At 40.7% G+C, this 17,969-nt stretch overlaps 1 protein-coding gene across 7 annotated transcripts in view; it reads right to left on the bottom strand.

Moving 5' to 3' along the window:
- The window catches only part of HS2ST1 (heparan sulfate 2-O-sulfotransferase 1), a 136,444-nt gene that overhangs the window by 37,924 nt on the left and 80,551 nt on the right, over positions 1-17,969 (bottom strand). For all 7 annotated transcript variants that reach the window (XM_068690524.1, XM_068690523.1, XM_068690528.1 and 4 more), the window contains exon 7: positions 4,616-17,212. In XM_068690524.1, the coding sequence (XP_068546625.1) occupies positions 16,986-17,212 (227 nt within the window). In that variant the 3' untranslated portion in view covers positions 4,616-16,985. The remainder of the gene's footprint in view (positions 1-4,615; positions 17,213-17,969) is intronic.

Genomic DNA, 17,969 nt, shown 5'->3' with positions numbered 1-17,969 from the left:
ACTTCTCATATTTAATACAAATAAACACCTAAACATAGGCTACAAATTCAAACCTGGAAACATCGCACACTTGTCCTGTGCCACTGTTACTTGGCCTCCTTACACAAGTATTGTGTAATGGTATGACCATATTCTCACCTTTCCCCAGCACCTCTGTGCTCAGACACATGGTGGTGGAGCAGCAGCTGAGGCCCTGCAGCAGGACCTCTGCCTCCTTTGCTTTGGAAGAAGGCTTTCAGCTGAGCTGGTCTGTTCCTTCTCTGGGCAGTGCCCCTGCAGCTGCTGCTGCTCTGACTGCAGTGCAAACACATGCATACAACATCTCCACAGCTCATATTTTGGTAGTCTGACAGCATCTCCCCAGTGAGTAAAAGGGGGAAGAACACCATGCTTTCAACAAAGGCTCACCAAATTTGATGGGACAATGGAACAAATAAAATAAAATAAAATAATAAAATCACTTTCTTGGCAGACTTTTTCTACTTCCCTCCCAGGGGAAGTAGAAATGGCTTTTTACAAACCATGCAGGTACTGCAGCTTCCTAAAAGGTCCTAACAGTTTTTCTCAAAGCATTACTGGCCAACATCATGATTTTTACCATATTCCTTTGCAGATGCAGACCAGAGTTTGCCATGTGTTCTAATGTCTTATTCCTTTTATCACCTAGAAAGGCCTTCTCATAAACAAAGAAGATGCCCTGTTTTAATAACACAGTGTTTCTACAAAGTCAAATAAAACTGTCATGATTAAGGATACTCACAGAACAGGGCCTCAACTTTCTAAATGCCTGAGTGATAAAATACTTCAACCCATTAATAGTAGGACTAAAAAACTGAAAGGAGTTCAGTACTTATTCCCATGAACGTTTTCATTTGCAGAGCATGCTCTAGGATCTCAGGCTCTTATTTGCTGACGAATACACACACATTGCAGGTGTAAACGTAGAGGAGAGCAGCCAGTCATGGTGTGTTTTCTTAGCATGAGGCAAGATGCTCTGCTCAGCTTTTGCATAATGATTCAGCCATGATTTTAAGTATTCAATTCTACTTGTATGACTTCTTAAAATTCCCTGCAATATAATTATACTGATGGGAATGCAGAAAGATAATTGCTTTTAGAGAAAAGTTTCTCTTTTGTTTCACATTCATCTGGCTTCCATAAATAGAACAAGAGACCTTGAACAGCAGCAATATGCATCCATGTGTCTCTAGCTATTTATTTACAAAGCTAGACCTTGACAAATGTAATTTGTTCAATAAAATTAAAAAGGATGCACAATAATTCATTTCGACAAAAAGGCTTGAAAAGGAACGTCACCGGGAGCGCGCCTCATCACTGGAAGTGATCAGCTGATTCCTGGAGAACTGGCAGGTGCTCTCCTTTTGGAAAGCAGCAACGAAGTAGTACTTAGGAGAGGACAGAAGTGAGCTAGGAATCGGAGCAATTCTTTATTCAGGCAATAATTATACAAATTAGATCTATGAAAGCCAGAGAATGACTGTGCCTTGAACCCTGTCTGTGTGCACAGAACAATGGAGAAATTAATAATTAAATCTATTACATATGCTCATAACTCAGCACAAAAGATACTTCACTAGCTCTAACAATTCTGCATTTTCATTTGAATAAAGCTTTCACACATTTTTTCTCATTATATATGTATTATATTTTAAATTTAACAGCTTATTTTGTTGCCTTTATGTCTTGAATTAATAAGGCCACACTTTAATGCACTAATGTTGAATAGCATTAGCATGCTTTACAGTCATTACTTGGGGGAAAAAAAATCCCTGGTTTCCCAGTGGTGAAATCAATTTGCCCATAACTTCCTGTCTCTCATAACCTCTGCTAGCATAACTCAAAACTTTGTGCTGCTTTTCCTACAAAAAGACTTGTTTATACGTTCTGGCTGTGGACAGGGCAGGATCTGAAAGTGAGGCTATTCTGGTAAGTTTGCACAAACAGTTCAAGAGCAGACTGAAATCTTTTCAGCCAGTTAAAGCAATTAGCAGGCCAGATACACCAACCGAATACTATTTCCCTTAGAAGAAATAATTTAGCCTCAGAAACGCAGATGGCTCTGTGGGTTCTGACCCAGGATTATTTTTGTTGTGGCAGGCAGCGGGGCAGCACCCGTGGCGCGCAGGCAGGCAGGGGCTGGAGGCTGGAGCCTCGGCTGCAGCCTCCAAACGCTGAGGGTGGAGGGAAGAGGAGCTGGGGGAGAAAAACATTGAGAGGCTTCATATGTAAGAATTACGAGTTCCTCCCAAGTCCTGCTTCCTAGACAGAGGCTGACTCCAGGCCCTCACAGCCTGCGGCCCACGCAGGCCCTCTGAAGGCTGCCAAGTCAAATAACGCTAATTGCATTACAGATTGCGAGCAGAATTCGCTGTTCTTTTCAACTAAACCGAAGCCTTTCCATTTCCATTTTGTTTGGGGATTTAAGCAGCGTGCATATTCCCACCGCTGAGCAGGATATCGGGTTAGGAAAGGGGTGGCAGTCGCTCATTCAGAGACCAAAAGCAGATCTGCAAACTCGAGAAACCAGAGAGGGGAGCCGAAGGAGCACATCAGAGGCTGCCAGCTGTGGAAACAGCCGCCTTGGCAGAGCCTCATGCCCCTCGCACGCGCAGCCCATCGGGGTGGCTGGGCCCCAGCGTGGGGAGTGGGGATACTGCTGGGCTCTGCCATGGCAGATGCCCACAAACCTGCTCCCCGACACAGGGCACCCGCACCTACAGTGATCTCCAGGGCCTCTGGGTAGAGGGAGATCCCAGGGCAAAGCAGCCACCCTGGGGGGTGCAGCCACAGAGAGCGCTGCGTCCCCCAGCAATGTACACAGAGTGCCTTCAAGCTCTTGGTAGCATCAGGACACAAAATTCCCCCCATTCCCCAGTACATTTGGGGGACAATTTAAAAAGGTTTAGAAACTTCAGTAGGAAAACCAGATGCCTGTATTTAACTTTAAAACGACATCATCCCATTATTTCCTGAGAAATCTGTACTAAAGCAACGCACGCATGTGTCCCATCTCTTCTTGCTTAGCTGCACGTGTCACATTCAAAACCCCTATCGGTACCCGGTCTTGAAGTACTTTACAGTTACAAGGATGGCTCCCACTACTTGGCAGCTCCAAGGAGAAATGAACTCCAGCTCTTGGAGGGAACAGAAATTTTGACAAACCTCTCATCATTCTTTCAATATGAGGAGTCTCTACCTCTCTCGAAAAGCTATTCAGGGTCAGCTACAACACCACACATTTCGCGCTGCAGCATCCCTTCCAGTGGTGTCTCGGCTGAACAGAGATGTTGTACTGCCATGCTTATTTAAGCAGAAGGGTTAACACCGCTCCTCCGTACGACACCATACAGCTCAAAGGTGCAGTAAGAAGCCAAGAAATATGCCAAAAAGCTTTGGGAAAATAAACAATGTCAATTTGCTCTTCTAAGTATCATCATGACAAATTTACCGTGCGGCTAGTGAGATAAAATGCAGCACTTTAAATACCTAAACTAATCAATAGAGAGAACCAAGTGTGCAATCCATTTTCCTAGAAGGGCAACCTTTTAAGGTTAATTCTTCATTCATATAAATACAATGCAAGGGTCATTATTTAACTTCAAGCGGCCCTTCATTATAGCAAGGCAATTAGGCTCACTTTAGCGCTAAAATTAGACACAGAAAGCCAACAGAAGGTTTTGCTTCGAGCAAAGCAGAAACCCAGGAACAAGAAAATAACGCCGGCGGTTTTTTTTTTTTTGCCGTCGTGTCGTGCCCACCCTCCCCCCAAAAAACACCCACCCCGCTGTGTGCCTCGGAGCCGGGGCGGTGCGGCCGGGGGGAGCTGGTGGCGGCCGGGCCGTGCCGGGCCTTGTGCGCCACCTAGCGCCGCGCCGCCGCCGGGACCCCCCCCCCCCGGGCCCGCTTCTGTCGCCCTTGGGTGACAGTTTTGGCCCTCAGGGTGGCCCCGCAGCGGCCCTCGGCCGGGGCTGGCCTGGCGCAGCGGCCGCATGCCCAGGGCCGCCGTGGGCACCGCGCCGCGGGTGTTGCCGGCTGGGTCACCCCCTGGTTAGGCCAACCGTGTAAACTTGCTGTAGGGAAGCTGCTGGATTTTGCCCTGCCACCATTTCCCCCTTTATAAGACGAAACTAAGCACGTTTTCTAACCATAAAGATCCTGCTGTCCCGTTACCTCCAGCTCCAAGTACTCCTCCCGTTCCAACACCGTGCCTGACCTCGGTCCCCTCACGGGCTCAGCGCGGCAGTGCGAACCTGTGCCCAGGTGGCTCAGAAAGGCCACAGCTGCCTGCCAGGGCAGAAACACCACCCTCTCCCCATGAAAACAGAAAGGCTTCTTTAGAAAGGGGGGCATAAAGCACCAGGCAAGGAGAGACAGAAAGACATGGGTTCATGCTGAGGTTTATGAGGCGCGTGCTCAGGCTGTAAGACTGGGTGCTCAGCCTGGCAGCAGGACCCCAGGACGGGCACAGCCAGGGCACACGGCAGGCTTTACGAGGGGCATGGCTGTCAGCAGGTGATAAAACGGCCCCGTGCAGAAGGGCCAAGCCACGGCCTCGCCAGGGAGCTGCGGGGGAGGGACGGAGGCGCCCATTTACCTTGACATGTTTCTTCCACACGAGCCAAGCTAATTGCACACGTCAAAAGGAAAAAGCAACGCATGGCTTTCGTCCGCTCCCGATAAGGATCAGATAGGGCTCTTCCTGTCTTCTCCAGCAGCCTTTCCTCCCGCGTTGCATGCAGAGGAGGAAGAAAATACAGCTTTGAAGGTTAGGTAATGGCCTAATTAGAGCAGAATTCCATCCCCAATGCTATGGCCCTGCCCTCTCAAAGCACGGTGCTGGGTCAGGCTGTCAGCTTTGGGTTAGTGCACTCATGCAGTTAGCATACCCCTAGTAATATGCTCTTTGGCTTAATGTGGGCCATTTGACACAGAGGTTTCTAAATAATTGCTGCAAGTGCAAAGCAACATATGTCAGTTTTAAAGTTACTGCCCTGTGAAGGGCACCAGCCCCCATCCCCTGGAGATGCAGCAAGCTTTTGGAGGCCACAAGAGCAGCTCTCCCCTGCAAACACTGAGCTGCAGAGCGGGTGATCAGGGGGGAACAGGGACGGTATGACAGACAGTACTTGCCTGTGCAGCAGGTGGTCAGGTAGAGTTTAAGTCTCTTGCTTTAGAGCCCCCAAAAGCATGCAGTGATCCAGCATAAAGGCCTGCAAGCATCGGTCCCAAAAGCAGATGTGATGCTGCAGCACTCAGCTTGCATAGGAGCATATTTATGGCATGGAAAGTATGGGAAAGTAGTATGCCTTTTGAATACTGCGTGGCAGGGACACGGGTACCGCTGGGCACATTTTTAGTTAAACACAGGCCTGAATATACAGCATAAAATTAATTTTTATTTATTTATTGTTTTATTTTTTTTTTTTGGCACTGTCTCAGTCAAATATCTTTAATTTTACTGATGCAGGGGGATGACTCTCTTTCAAAATGAAAGGACGATAACCTGTCTTTACCCTGTTCAACATTAGCAGACTTTAGGCAAGTGAGACATTGGCCTGGAAATGCAAATGGGCAGATTCCATACAATGCACTGTTTTTTGTCTCCCCAATTCTTCCCACCTGTTGCACATACTTCACCACAAGGCTATCCCGAGCATTTGCTGAAGAAGACTCTGAAAAACCACTGCTCCCAATGGCTACAGATGTCTACAACGACCAGATCACCTTTTCTGATCTTTATCCCCTTGGTTATTAAAGGGCATATTACAGCAGACACATGAAGAACGTAATTGTGGCAATTCTTTCTTCTAATTGCACAAAACCACAGAAGCAAGACTCAGAGGGAGGAAAACGGGTGCAATTGCTGTGCTCCCTCCCCCTACCATTGCAGCACACAGCTGTTTCTGTTCTGACCCTTTTCCAAATGAGTCAAAGGAGTTAGTTCCAACATTCAGAAAGTTGCTGTTTGTTGCTTTATTTTCCACTTCAGGTCCTAGAATTCTGTTTGGAGTCTTGGGGAATAAGATTTGTACCCTGGTACAGCTTCAGCCAGCAACAGCAAGCTCAAGGCATCCGTAACCTGTGACCAAAGGGAGAGCTGCAAGCACAGTGCTCCCCAGCACCCACACCTGTTTCTTGACCCTTCCCGCTGCCTGAAACATGACAGGCAAGTACAAAAATTAAATTCTGTATTAAGACATAAATTATGCTATTATATTAAAATGCTAGAGGTTAGTATACATTACTCTGAAGCATTAGTCATGCCAAGGTAGAAAGTTATATGAGAGGAAGGTTAGTGAACAGACGGGATGAGCCCTTCTGCAAGGGCTCGGGAGATCTCAGTTTAATTCCTGGCTTCTCCACAGTGCTTTCACACTGAATACTGCAAGAACCAAAGGCAATTCACCTACATTCTTGCTCTGTTCCCGAACACTGCATTCCTGGATTAGGAGTGCAACAAAAAACCTGTTTCCCCAACCCTGCTGTTACTTCAGCATGGTATTTCAATATTAAAACACTCCAGCAGGCACACCCACCAGGTCAAGGCCCCGTTCCTCAGAACCACTCAGTTTGCTGAACCCAGTGGCCAGCAGAAGGAGTGGAGCAGATGGCCATTCCCTCCCCAGTCCAGTGCATCTCTGCTGGATCACCAGTGGGCCCCACCGCAGCTAGGCCAGGGCCGAGCCTGCATGCAGGCAGCAGGGAGGATAATAAATCCCACCCGTGCTTCAGTGCCTCACCTCCAACACAGGTAACTACTAAGCTTTCTAACAAAAACACTGCAAAGGATAAAGGAGATGCTATTCAATGCTATCAGGTAATAATCAGATATTATGGCAGCCACGTGCCAATACTGCTTACCAACACAGGCTTCCTTTTGATCTGCAGCACTATTGATTTATGTGCCACTAAAATTGTTTGTGTGCAATAATACTAACACGCTTCTTACACCAAGTCATCTACAACAAACAAGAATCTGTGCTGCTCCTGATAGGAAAAGAAAGCTCTTACCTGATGGAGAGACTTCTCTCTAGTGGATAGATGATGATAACAGATGCCCAGAGAGACAAAACACACAAGATGCAGGAAGTCACCTGCATCTATGTTAGTCTACTGGCTTTGTACATGCTGGGTGAAATATCTGTCTCTGACAAGTAACAACAGGGAAGTTGCTTAAACTTCTCAGTTATGTGCTGTCACCTGGCAGACTGGTAAATCATCTTTCCTAGAAGCAGACATCAATATTCCACAAGTAGCCTCCCACTGCTTTTCAATAGGTAAGCCTTTGCCCAGCAGCCAGTTTTGTTCATAAGCTGCGTATCCTTCACAGAAACTGGGGGAGGAAGGGGAGATGAGCAAATGCTGCTGAGCAAACTTACCATTTGATGCGTTTTTTACAGAAGGCCGATACATATGCAACTGCAGCTTAGAAACCAAATTGCAAAACCCTAAGAAATGCTCCTTCTAATCTGGACAGATCTTCAGAGCGGAAATCTATTGTGTTTTTTTGAAGTGATATGTGAGGATTTTTTACCCTAGCTTTGGGCATGTGGAGAATTTGGCTTTGTTTTTCATTTACATTGCTTTAACAATGTTTCTCAAAAGTCTTGAAGATTTTGTTACTGGCCTATTTTATTTATTTTTTTTTTTTATGGCAGTGACATCACACAAAAACTATCTATTTATTCCTTCAGGTTTCCCCCTTCCCCCAGTCTGATTTGGGAGTAACAGCAGATTTTTTTTTTTTGATTTATATGGAAAGAGGAAACCACCCTGGGCAAAAAGTCTACAGTCAGCAGAAGCAGCACTTTGTCTTCAAAGACTCAGATACAAGACTCCCAAATGATTAATGTTCGTAACTCACATTTTTCTTGCAGATGTGATTACAAAAGAGAATATGTAGAGGAAGTGATTTTTAAAAAATTGTTGGAAATGTATTTTCATAACAAGGAGCAAGAGCAACAGAAAACAATCTTCTGTCTGGTTTTAAAAGAATAAAGTCAACAATTACAAACTCAGATGCCAAGCTGTGGGCAGATGTTACTACTTAGATAGTAAAACTAGTTATACTGCTTTCCTAGAAAGTTATTAATATTTGCTCAATGTGAAGAAAAAAGTTAGATAACTACATTAATCTAACAAATATCTAAATTTGGCCTCTACATTTGAAAAATAGACAAATACTGTTACCACAATACTGTTAGAATATCCTGTATGGCTGTGATACCAGTTCCCACTTCCTACTCATTTACAGCATCTTTGGACTAGACAGTAAGACTTCTAGTTATCAATCATTATTTGAATCTGGATGAACAAAATGAGACTGTTATGGAGGAAAGTCTACCACCACTGAATGGATCAACGCAGCATACAGACAAAAGCACTTTCTTTTGCTTATCAGATTTTTTCAATGCATGTAGAAAACAGAAGAAAAAGAATTTAAATCAGCGTGCATAGGCAAAACATAAAATGCTGAAATATACTCAAATATTCATCTCAATATCTACGACAAACCACATCAGGATTTCTCCCTCCTCTCAGTCGCAAGGTACACAATTGTCTTGGAAACCATGTGGTAAAGGAGCAATAAGTTTTACTCTAAGGATTTTTCATTGGAGAAATATCTTTGAAATTTGTTTCTTAGATACTAGAACCAGGTAAAACCCAAGCTGCACTGCTCAACAAATGCTGAGAGGACATTCCAGATACACAAAGAAGCTGGGTTTTGAAAGTGCAATGGAGCACCTGCCTAGGCATGCTTTGTTCCTCCTGACTACTGACAGTGGTTTCAAACTTGGCTTCCAAAGATGCCTTCAAATATGACTTCTCCAGTACAATAGAGCAATAAGAACTATGATTGCATGTGTGTAGACACACACATATAGATATAAATATGGGGATGTTCCTGGATGGGTGCATTGGAGATGAGGGGTTACAGAACCAAAACAATGCTTAAAGCTACACATGAGCCAGCTGCAAATCTTTAGTTAATAAAACCCATTTATTGTAGTCTGATTCTCAGCTTGTCATGCACTTTTCCTGTACAAAGACTAAAAGTAATAAATAAATATGCAAGCAGAAGTTAGATATCTTTACTGGATGAAGTGACCATCAGATGCATTGGGCAAACTTCCCCAATGCTGTACGCATGTTCAGTAGTGCCCACAAGCCAGTTCAGCACAACACGTGAGCACTGCCTCTGACACACAGGACAGGGAGCACTGCTGCCACCACTACTCTCAAAGGTGATCCTGAGTAAACACAAAGTTTGATAAACTCCCCATCGGAGCATGACCTCATGTTTCACAACAATACCTGCGAGATAAGACTTGTCCTTTGCAAGGCTTGTGAATGAATGAAACCTATTACACTATCTCCCAGAGCCAGCTGAGAAAAGGGAGAGGCTGAATGCAGATGTCATACTCTCATACATTTTTCCATCCACTTGGGGAAAAAAAAGCATTGACAAGGAACGTTCATTGGGTTGGGGGGTACTGACATTTTCCTGTTTTGCTCTGTTTTTAAAAATCCCCAGTTGTCTTAGGAAAAACAAAACAAAACAACCCACATTTGTTGAAAACTTTTTGTAGAGAAAACATTGTGTATGGCAATTTGTGCTGAAAGTAAACCTCACTTTTCCAACCATCTCTCAGCAGTAGCATTTAGTATTAACAGATGTCTGGCTAGAAGCCCTGAGCTCGTTCTGAATGGACACCAAAAAAAGTGTAATTTTTGTTTCCTGTAATGTGAGTATAAGATGCTTTCTCCCAGACTTCATGGATTTGACTTCTATTATGCCATTACTGTCCATTTTATCTTCAAGATGCAAGGATCTCAAATGAAGAGCATACAAGCCTCCTGGGCAGCACAATCTACTTTTCCAGATCTATAGCTTAGCAGTTAGAAGTGCTGGAAGTAGGCATTTGGACTGGAGTTATAAATAGGAGAGATTTTATTCATTGGTGCACAGGCCTTGCTTATAATAGCAGTAGCCTTGATGGTTCCAACCTTGGATTCATTAATTCAGTCTAGGGAAGGCACTGAAGATCCAAAGCAGATAATTGGGCCAAAGATAGCCATCATAGCTGTTAACATTATGACGTCTACAACCTCATATACTGGTTTATATTTCTGCCTACGCTTCCACTCCACTCTGTACCTATTGTCCTCACAGACGCACATACACCCTTTGTTACCATACTGACTGTGTTACAGAACTTTTGCCCATATATTCAGTTATCATTACACAGAGGCAGCCTTGACAAAGCCAGCCTATAGCTGAACCAAGTCTCCAGCAGTTGAGCATTCCTTTTTCTCTTGCCAGTTCTCCTAAGTCAAGCAACATTTTAAAAGTTATTAAATTCTAAATAAAGGAGATTAAGGATGCCAAATTCTATTCTGTGCTAAAAATTGCAATCAATATTTGTCAAGACAATAACGTCTTTAGGGCCAGAAAACCATTATTCTCTAGACTGCCTTTTTTTTTTTTTTTTGGTAAAGAGACCGTTCATAATATTTTCCAGTCACTGCTGCATCAAGCCTAGAAGTTCTGGTTGAGTTAGAGTATTTAAATTATCACACCAAATTAGGTATGTTTCTCTCTCAAAACAGAAAAAAAAAAAAAAAAAAAAAGTGTTTTTCCTCATTAAAACCAAATTTGTTTGAAATATGTTTCTTTTTTTTTGTTGGAAAAAAAAAAAAAACAACAGATGAGTTCACACTAATAGTGTATTAGTTCATACTAATGCACATGCATCTACCAGCAAGGCAGCAATCCATTTCTTAAAATGTTAGAGGAATGTGATACCTGTATGCTTAGACTACACCCCCAATTCCCACCAATCACCTTTATAACGTTTTGTTCTTAGATCTTCTTCATTTTTTATTTTTTTAAATAGGGAGACGGGCAGTTTTCTTTGTGCAATTATTGACATCCATGTTTGTTATAAGAAGGTATTGCCTGCATGCAGCAAATCAGACTGGTATTCAGGACAAGCCTTGTAAACATGTAGAAAGTGGGCAGAGAATGTTTATCACAGTATTTTCCATTTTTATGAGGATGCAGTTGGTTATTATGACAAGGTGAAAGGTCTCAAAGCCTTCATTTTTAGGCCACAGGTGTTCTTTGTAGAGGTTTTTTTAATAAAGAGTATTATTAGTCCTTTAAATTAGCTCTTATTGAAAGTTACCACATCTGCGTTATGTGGTAATGAAGCCAGGGGGAGGTCATAGCAGGGGACTTGTGCTTGAAGAAAACATCTGGACATTGCTTTGACATTCACTAGCAACTTCTTGTATTTTATTAAGTAAGGAAATCATACTGAAATCAAATGCAAGATTCAAACAGTAAATAATAAAATGAAAATACAGGACCTGCAAAGAATCCAGCTTTAACACGAAAACCTCTCCTTTCTTTCACGCCCCTCTCATGAATTCCAACTGATGCAATTAATTACCTGTGCAAATAGCAGCATCGGTTAAAAAAGAAGGTTCAAGCAGTACTTACCTCATACCTGTAACAGCATTCTGTCTTTCACAGGAAAAGCTACTATAATTTTAAATAAAACATTTTTTGTATTGTCAATTTTTGGGGCTGCCATTTTGTTTACGTCATCATTTTAGGAAGAGGTACAGTGACCGTAGAATGCCCTCTACCTCTAGATAGGCCAGCCAAATTTTTCCATTCGCTTCCCACTGGCTGATAGAAGCAGAAACCTTGTTTTCCATACAGCAATTACACTTCTCGCTTCCAGTGATGGAAATAAGGAAAAGTCTACTTGCAACAGAAGTGGGATTTAAGGTCAGCAAAATCCTCAAGTGGAAGTTGCTGAGTAACTGCATGATGGTTCTTAATCATCAAGGCTGACAACTAAATATTTAGGAACTATTACATTAGGAAACTTGGCCGGGACAGACAGTTGTTCAGCTCCATAGTGCGTACAGCCAGGAATGTTTATAGGGTGATGTTTACAGTATGCATCAGAAATCCTAAACAGTGTTGTCCCCATGCTCACTATATTTTCTTGTTTTAAGTGCTTGCCTACAAATGCAAACCGCATTTCTATTCCACTCAAGTTCTCACACCATGCTCATTACCGCAGTAAGCGAGCATCTTCCAGCACCACGGTAATCTGTCATGTCGTTTGTTCTTTCAGCCAGAGACACACGTATGCATCAATTCATTGTTTTAATGCTAATTTTCTGCTCTTACAAATCTCAGTTTTAATATTAAAGAACTTCATTGACACTTCCAACACAATGTATACCCACTAGAAATTTATTATGTGTCTGGACAGAAAGCCCAATGCAAATTCTAAAGGCTTATAAATATATTTGGTTGTGGCTATATGAAATTATTACAGATGAACTACGCCGCAGCTCATCCCTCCCCTCCACAATTGCAATCACTGCAAGTGAAGTTTACAATGCTGCATGACAACATGTTCTAGAAAAAGATCCTTTCATGTGAATGTGACATACAAATATTAAGACAGGACAGCAGACTTTTTTTTTCCCCTTCCCACTGGGTGTTTTATTTTATAGCATTTGCATTAGGTAATCAACTGAAACACTTCAACAACAGAAAGCTGGCAGCATAATAAGGAAAAATGGAGATTATTTCTCAAACAGCTGTGACAAAATGGTTTCAAGTTGGAATAGTATTGCACAAACGAATCAATTTACTGAGGGTGAGAGGGAGCAAACATCTTCAACATGGATTGTGAGGAAAAAAGGCACTAGTTAGCTGTGTGTATTTAAAAAGAAAAAAGTCATGAAGCACAATCCATGTTTTTCAAAATTACATTCAGTACTACTTTAGAAATGCTCACAAACCTGTCTTTTTTACAGAAGCTACAGAAACCTGCTGATGTAAATATAAGACAGTACAAGTGTATAAACATTTATAATTATACTCCAGAAAAGTCTTCTTGAAAAGGGCTCTTTCTATAAATACTGCTGTAAAGGTTACGTAGTTGCATAGGCTTACAGTAAAAGATGCTTCCATGCAACTCCGTAGCCCTACAGTTTCCTTACATTTAATCTCTAGTAGTCATAAAATATGCTCTAATTTTGAAGAGCTACATTGGCAGTGCACTTGAATCAGGTTTTTCCACTGACTGCTTAAGCAGCACAGTTCAGACAGAGTCATCACATAGCTTTCGTCATATACATACTTAGCAACACCAGGTAAGCTTAATGGAAAATGTTAACAGAATTATAACAGAAAAATAACCAAATTGTTCCTGATATCAAAATAGGACTGCTCTGAGATCATAAACAAGGAAATGCATATTCCTGGTAAGCAAGAACAGCTAAGTATCTCCAGAAAAGCAAAGTATCCAGAAAAGGCATTTCAAATGACCAGGATGGACTGCTGCTTCCTTTGCCACATTGTAGAGCTACCGATTTTCATGCCTGTTTGAAAATGATGCTACGATCAGCATACCATTAATAGAGACCATATGAAAATAAACCCAAAGCAAACAGAAATGTACACGTAGGACACTCCACACCCTAGCATTTTGTCTGCCCACAGATGCACTAAGAAAACAGGAGTGAAATTCTTGTTGCATGGATACAGGATCATTATGGGAAGAAGCCAAAAACACTGTTGCTCTCCCATCAACACTGCCCAGTAGATCCCAAGTGCTCCAGACATGCTGGGGTTATGGCTATGTAGTTGCCAGCACAGCTGGTCCTAGTGCCATTACTCTGACAATCAGGAGTTTCAACAGGGCTATAATTTTGCGCAAAATCTGAGCATTAATTTTGTACAAAAAGTACAGAACCACATAACACACCTACACTCAACTACATATATGAGCATTTCAGCACCTTTCAAATGAACTCAGCCCAGCAAAAAGTAAGTCTTACTCCTTTGCAGACTACAGTGACTTCAGTTCAGAGTTCAGTTAAGTGTTCAGGAGGCTGCATAGTAAGTTTTCTGATCATACAACCTGCAACAACAAGAGTCCATGTATTGTTGCTTTTCATTCAAACTCTTTACGGGAAAACTCAAAAGATAAATTCTGTTTATGTACTGTAAAATGTTTTTAATATCAACAGATTGGATTGCTTCCTTTCTGAATAGAAGATGAACACAGCAGGTTATTAAAAAATTTGTAAGTTTCCTTTCCTAAACTCTTTGCTTTTAGGAAATCAAAGATCAATATAGTTCTTAAGTCAACTGATTCTAAAAAGTTCACAGTTGGCCAGACAGATGGTAGCACTACATACAAAAGTACACAGTCTCAATTCCTTTCATGTTTCACAGACAGTAACATTTTCAGAGTACATCTAGAATGAATTCACCTCTCCGACTGTAGCTAACATTTAAAAAAAAAAAGTCAAACTTTTGTCTCAATCTGGTCAGTTCATAGCAAACAGGAAGTAGATAATGTGTTTACTTATACGAACTATGAAAAAATATATTGCTCTTAAAAGTAAACAAAAATACAATTTTTTCTACCATTACTGAAGGCTCATATTTCAGAAATCCTTAATTCTGGGGGGGAGGGTGGGGAAAGCATACAACTTTAAGAATTGTTTATGAAATAGAATAGGTTTCTATAGGCTGTACTGAAATCAGTAGCAGCTCTGTTTTTTTTTTTTTTTTCTTGTGAATACAGAAGTATTTGCATACATAACTTTTTTCATTACTAAGGTGAATGTTTTATGTTTTTACTTAGTAAATGCTTCCATTCTCCTAGAGGTGCTCTTCTTAGAATTTTGAAGAAGACTCAAGAAGGTAACTTTTACCAAATCATACTGAAGGAAAGCAACATAGTCAAAAATATTTGAAATAAAACTATCACCTAGTAGATAGTCTTTACTGGGATTATAAATATTCCACTTATTTCAAAAAGGCTACTGCTTTGTTTTAGAAGTTTTTATATCTCCATTAGTTACTTCTTGTGTACGACTCAGCTCCTTCCTTTAGCAAGAAACTGTCTTCATGTGTGAACACATCTTATTCCCAGGCATGTTGGCATTATTAATGACGTCAGTAGACAAGAACTAGCACAGGAAATCTTATGCATGGTTCACACTATATAAATGGTAAACTACCAGAAGGAACTTCCCTGATTATTTGGGAAGAACAATGAGGTCTATTTTTAAAATTCAAAGAGAAAATCCAAGAAAACAAAGAAAAGGCAAGATGTACTTGATAGTCTGTCATTATCCTGTCTGTAATTGGACTGTTGCTTTTGGCTGCAGACACCCAGTTCACAGACCATTTTCCATTTCCTTTGTTTTCATTACAAGAACAAGCTGGTTAAAGAAACTCCAGTTGGTAATTTTAAACTAAGCCTTCAGCATCATCCCTTAGGAATTAAAAACTTTACAACCATTTTTTACTTTGTCTTTTCAGTGCCTTCCCCCATCAGACCCTGTGAAAAGCACTTTAAGAAAAGGCAGGTGTAAGATGTGTAAATACTCAGATCTTTACGAAAATTCAATAGGAAACAAATTCTTGTAGTTCTCCACTGCCATTTGCTATAATGCAGTGGCCCCAAACATCTGTTCTCAAGTTTCAATTTACTTGATTTACCAGGTGTTTCACATGGTTAATAATGGCAACTCACAAATTTACAATAGTCACATAAGGCAGTTACATAAATACAATTATGTCAAGCTCACTGCATCTTTCTCAACCAGACTACACATCACATTTTTCTTCTTTTCCTCTTAACATAATAAAGGATGATGACAACATTTCTGCAAAGAGAATCCCTGGACAACATTCTAGTATTAAAGTCACAGAGGTCACTGAAGTGCATTTCTGTAATGTCCAACAGTTAACTCAACCAGGAAGTATATGTGATTTTTGATTTTTTTTTTTTTTTTTTACTTCACACAACAGAATGGGTGGAAAGAAAAAAAAAAAAAAGAAAAAAAAAAAACACAAAAAACCCTAAAACCAAAATCCCACTTTGAACACGTTACTTTAAACCTTTTGGTCCAAATACATAAAATAAGCAGTATTTACAGCATTTTACTCTTTTTGTAAATGCAATGCTTTAAAACACATTATAAAGCACCTTAGTAAAAATATTCTACAGGTAAAAGTCTCAAAGTAGTAGGAAAACCCTAACCATACCACAGCTCACTAATGGAGTCATAATATGGATTCACCAATACCTCAGCTTACAATTACTACAAAGAATCCATGGAGAAACTTTATATTGACTTTACTATTTTTATACCACTGTAAGCATCAACTAGAACTGCAGACAATACCAACTTTCTTTGTAGTTTTCCCAACCTCAGTCAGGGGTGGCGTGAATAAAAAACCAAAAGAACCCCTCCCCCCCCACTGCTCTGATTCTTTAACTTTTTACAATATTAATTTGAAAATGATGTTGTTTTAACACTAATGATTAGTTGTAATTTTTTAATAAAACCACATATATAAATATGGGCAATTCCAGCAGCAGCATTTCTCAGCAGAACATGATTAACCATCCCAAATAATATCATGTGACATGATTCACAAAAACAAAGCACAGATGTCAACCAGTTATTAACACTACTCATATAGTATACAACCAAAATTTCCATGTTGAAAGCTGGGAAAAATGACTTCCTCTTCACAGAAGTATAAACAAAAATAAATTGCTCTGAAAATTAAAAAGAGCATTAACAGAAGCATTTTTTGTTTATATTTTCAACTAGAACTGCTGTGTGTTAATTGCTCCAAATTAAAGTGTAGATTTCTTCAGGTAAAGGGTATTAACTCCCACTGAATGTATTAGTTAGATAAAAGAAATGAAACTTTTGCTTCTGGATTACCAACATGGTTAGTTGGCATCCAACACCCTGGAGGGGATCCACAGCCCACTTTTCTCAGATCTATAGAGAAATGTCTTGGAGGTCTACAAGCAATCTAGTTTCCATGGCTGAGGACTGTGATGATGATGTGACAAAAGATTTAGGTCCATAAATCTACCAGTATTATGTTCTTAGTTTGATTTAGGGTAAATCTTTTCATAGAAAAAGTTTTGAGCCAGAATATACAATTCTCCATCTTTTTCCCGAACTGCATGTGCTCTGACGAACTGAAATTGCTCCAGTGCAAATTCATAGAACTCATTTTCCATTTTCCAGATTTCAGACTGTTGTAGCTTGGCAATAGTTTCTTTTGTGGGAAGTTTTTTCTCAGTTGTTTTCCTAAGATGAGACTTCTTTCCTAAATGCAAAATGAAAGCAATAGCTTCACTTTAACGTTCACGTGATGAAAAAATGTATACAGTCCTTTTATTTACAGAGTTTTCACACTCCCAGCACGCTGATAGCATTTGAAGTGACACAACTTAATCCAGAATTTATTAACGCAACATGTTGGGCTGGAAAATCGCAGTCTCTCACTAAATGTTAATGAATTTTGCAACAGTTCTTTGAATTCTTTCTTCTTACTCTAATAAAACCAAGGAATGAACATTTCATTTAAGGAACAAGATTACTCTACATAATGTACTTGGAGCACGATTAGTCTTTCAGAATTAATTATTTAGATGTTAATATGGTATCTAATGTTAAGAGTTTTATAAACTGCAGAGCCAGAGACTTAAGTAATGAGACAAAGATGACCGAAATGCTGAAAATATTTTCCTTAAGAAGTGCTCTCTGCTGTTTTATATTAAATTTGTCAATAGTACTTATCTAGGGCTTGATGCATCAGTTCCATTTCTACCATTTGCAGATAGAAGCCCTACTAAGAAGGATCTCTAAGAAGGATCTTTTCCTCATCATAAGTTGCATGGCCAGCTCACAGAAAGTGATCTACCTGTATAGCAAAAATCTTACTATGACTCCAGAAGTACTTGGACCTTTGTATCCCAAGTAAACCAACAGTTTGTGGAAACAAGATAATCTTGGAGAGGGAACACTTTTATATAGGCAGAAAGAAATAAACTCACAGCGAACCTAAATCTCAAATACTGTGT

The sequence above is a fragment of the Anas acuta genome, chromosome 8, assembly GCF_963932015.1.
Source record: "Anas acuta chromosome 8, bAnaAcu1.1, whole genome shotgun sequence".
In the NCBI taxonomy this organism is placed as follows: domain Eukaryota; kingdom Metazoa; phylum Chordata; class Aves; order Anseriformes; family Anatidae; genus Anas; species Anas acuta.
The sequence above is the reverse complement of the archived record's forward strand: the minus strand, read 5'-3'. Positions and strand labels throughout refer to the sequence as shown.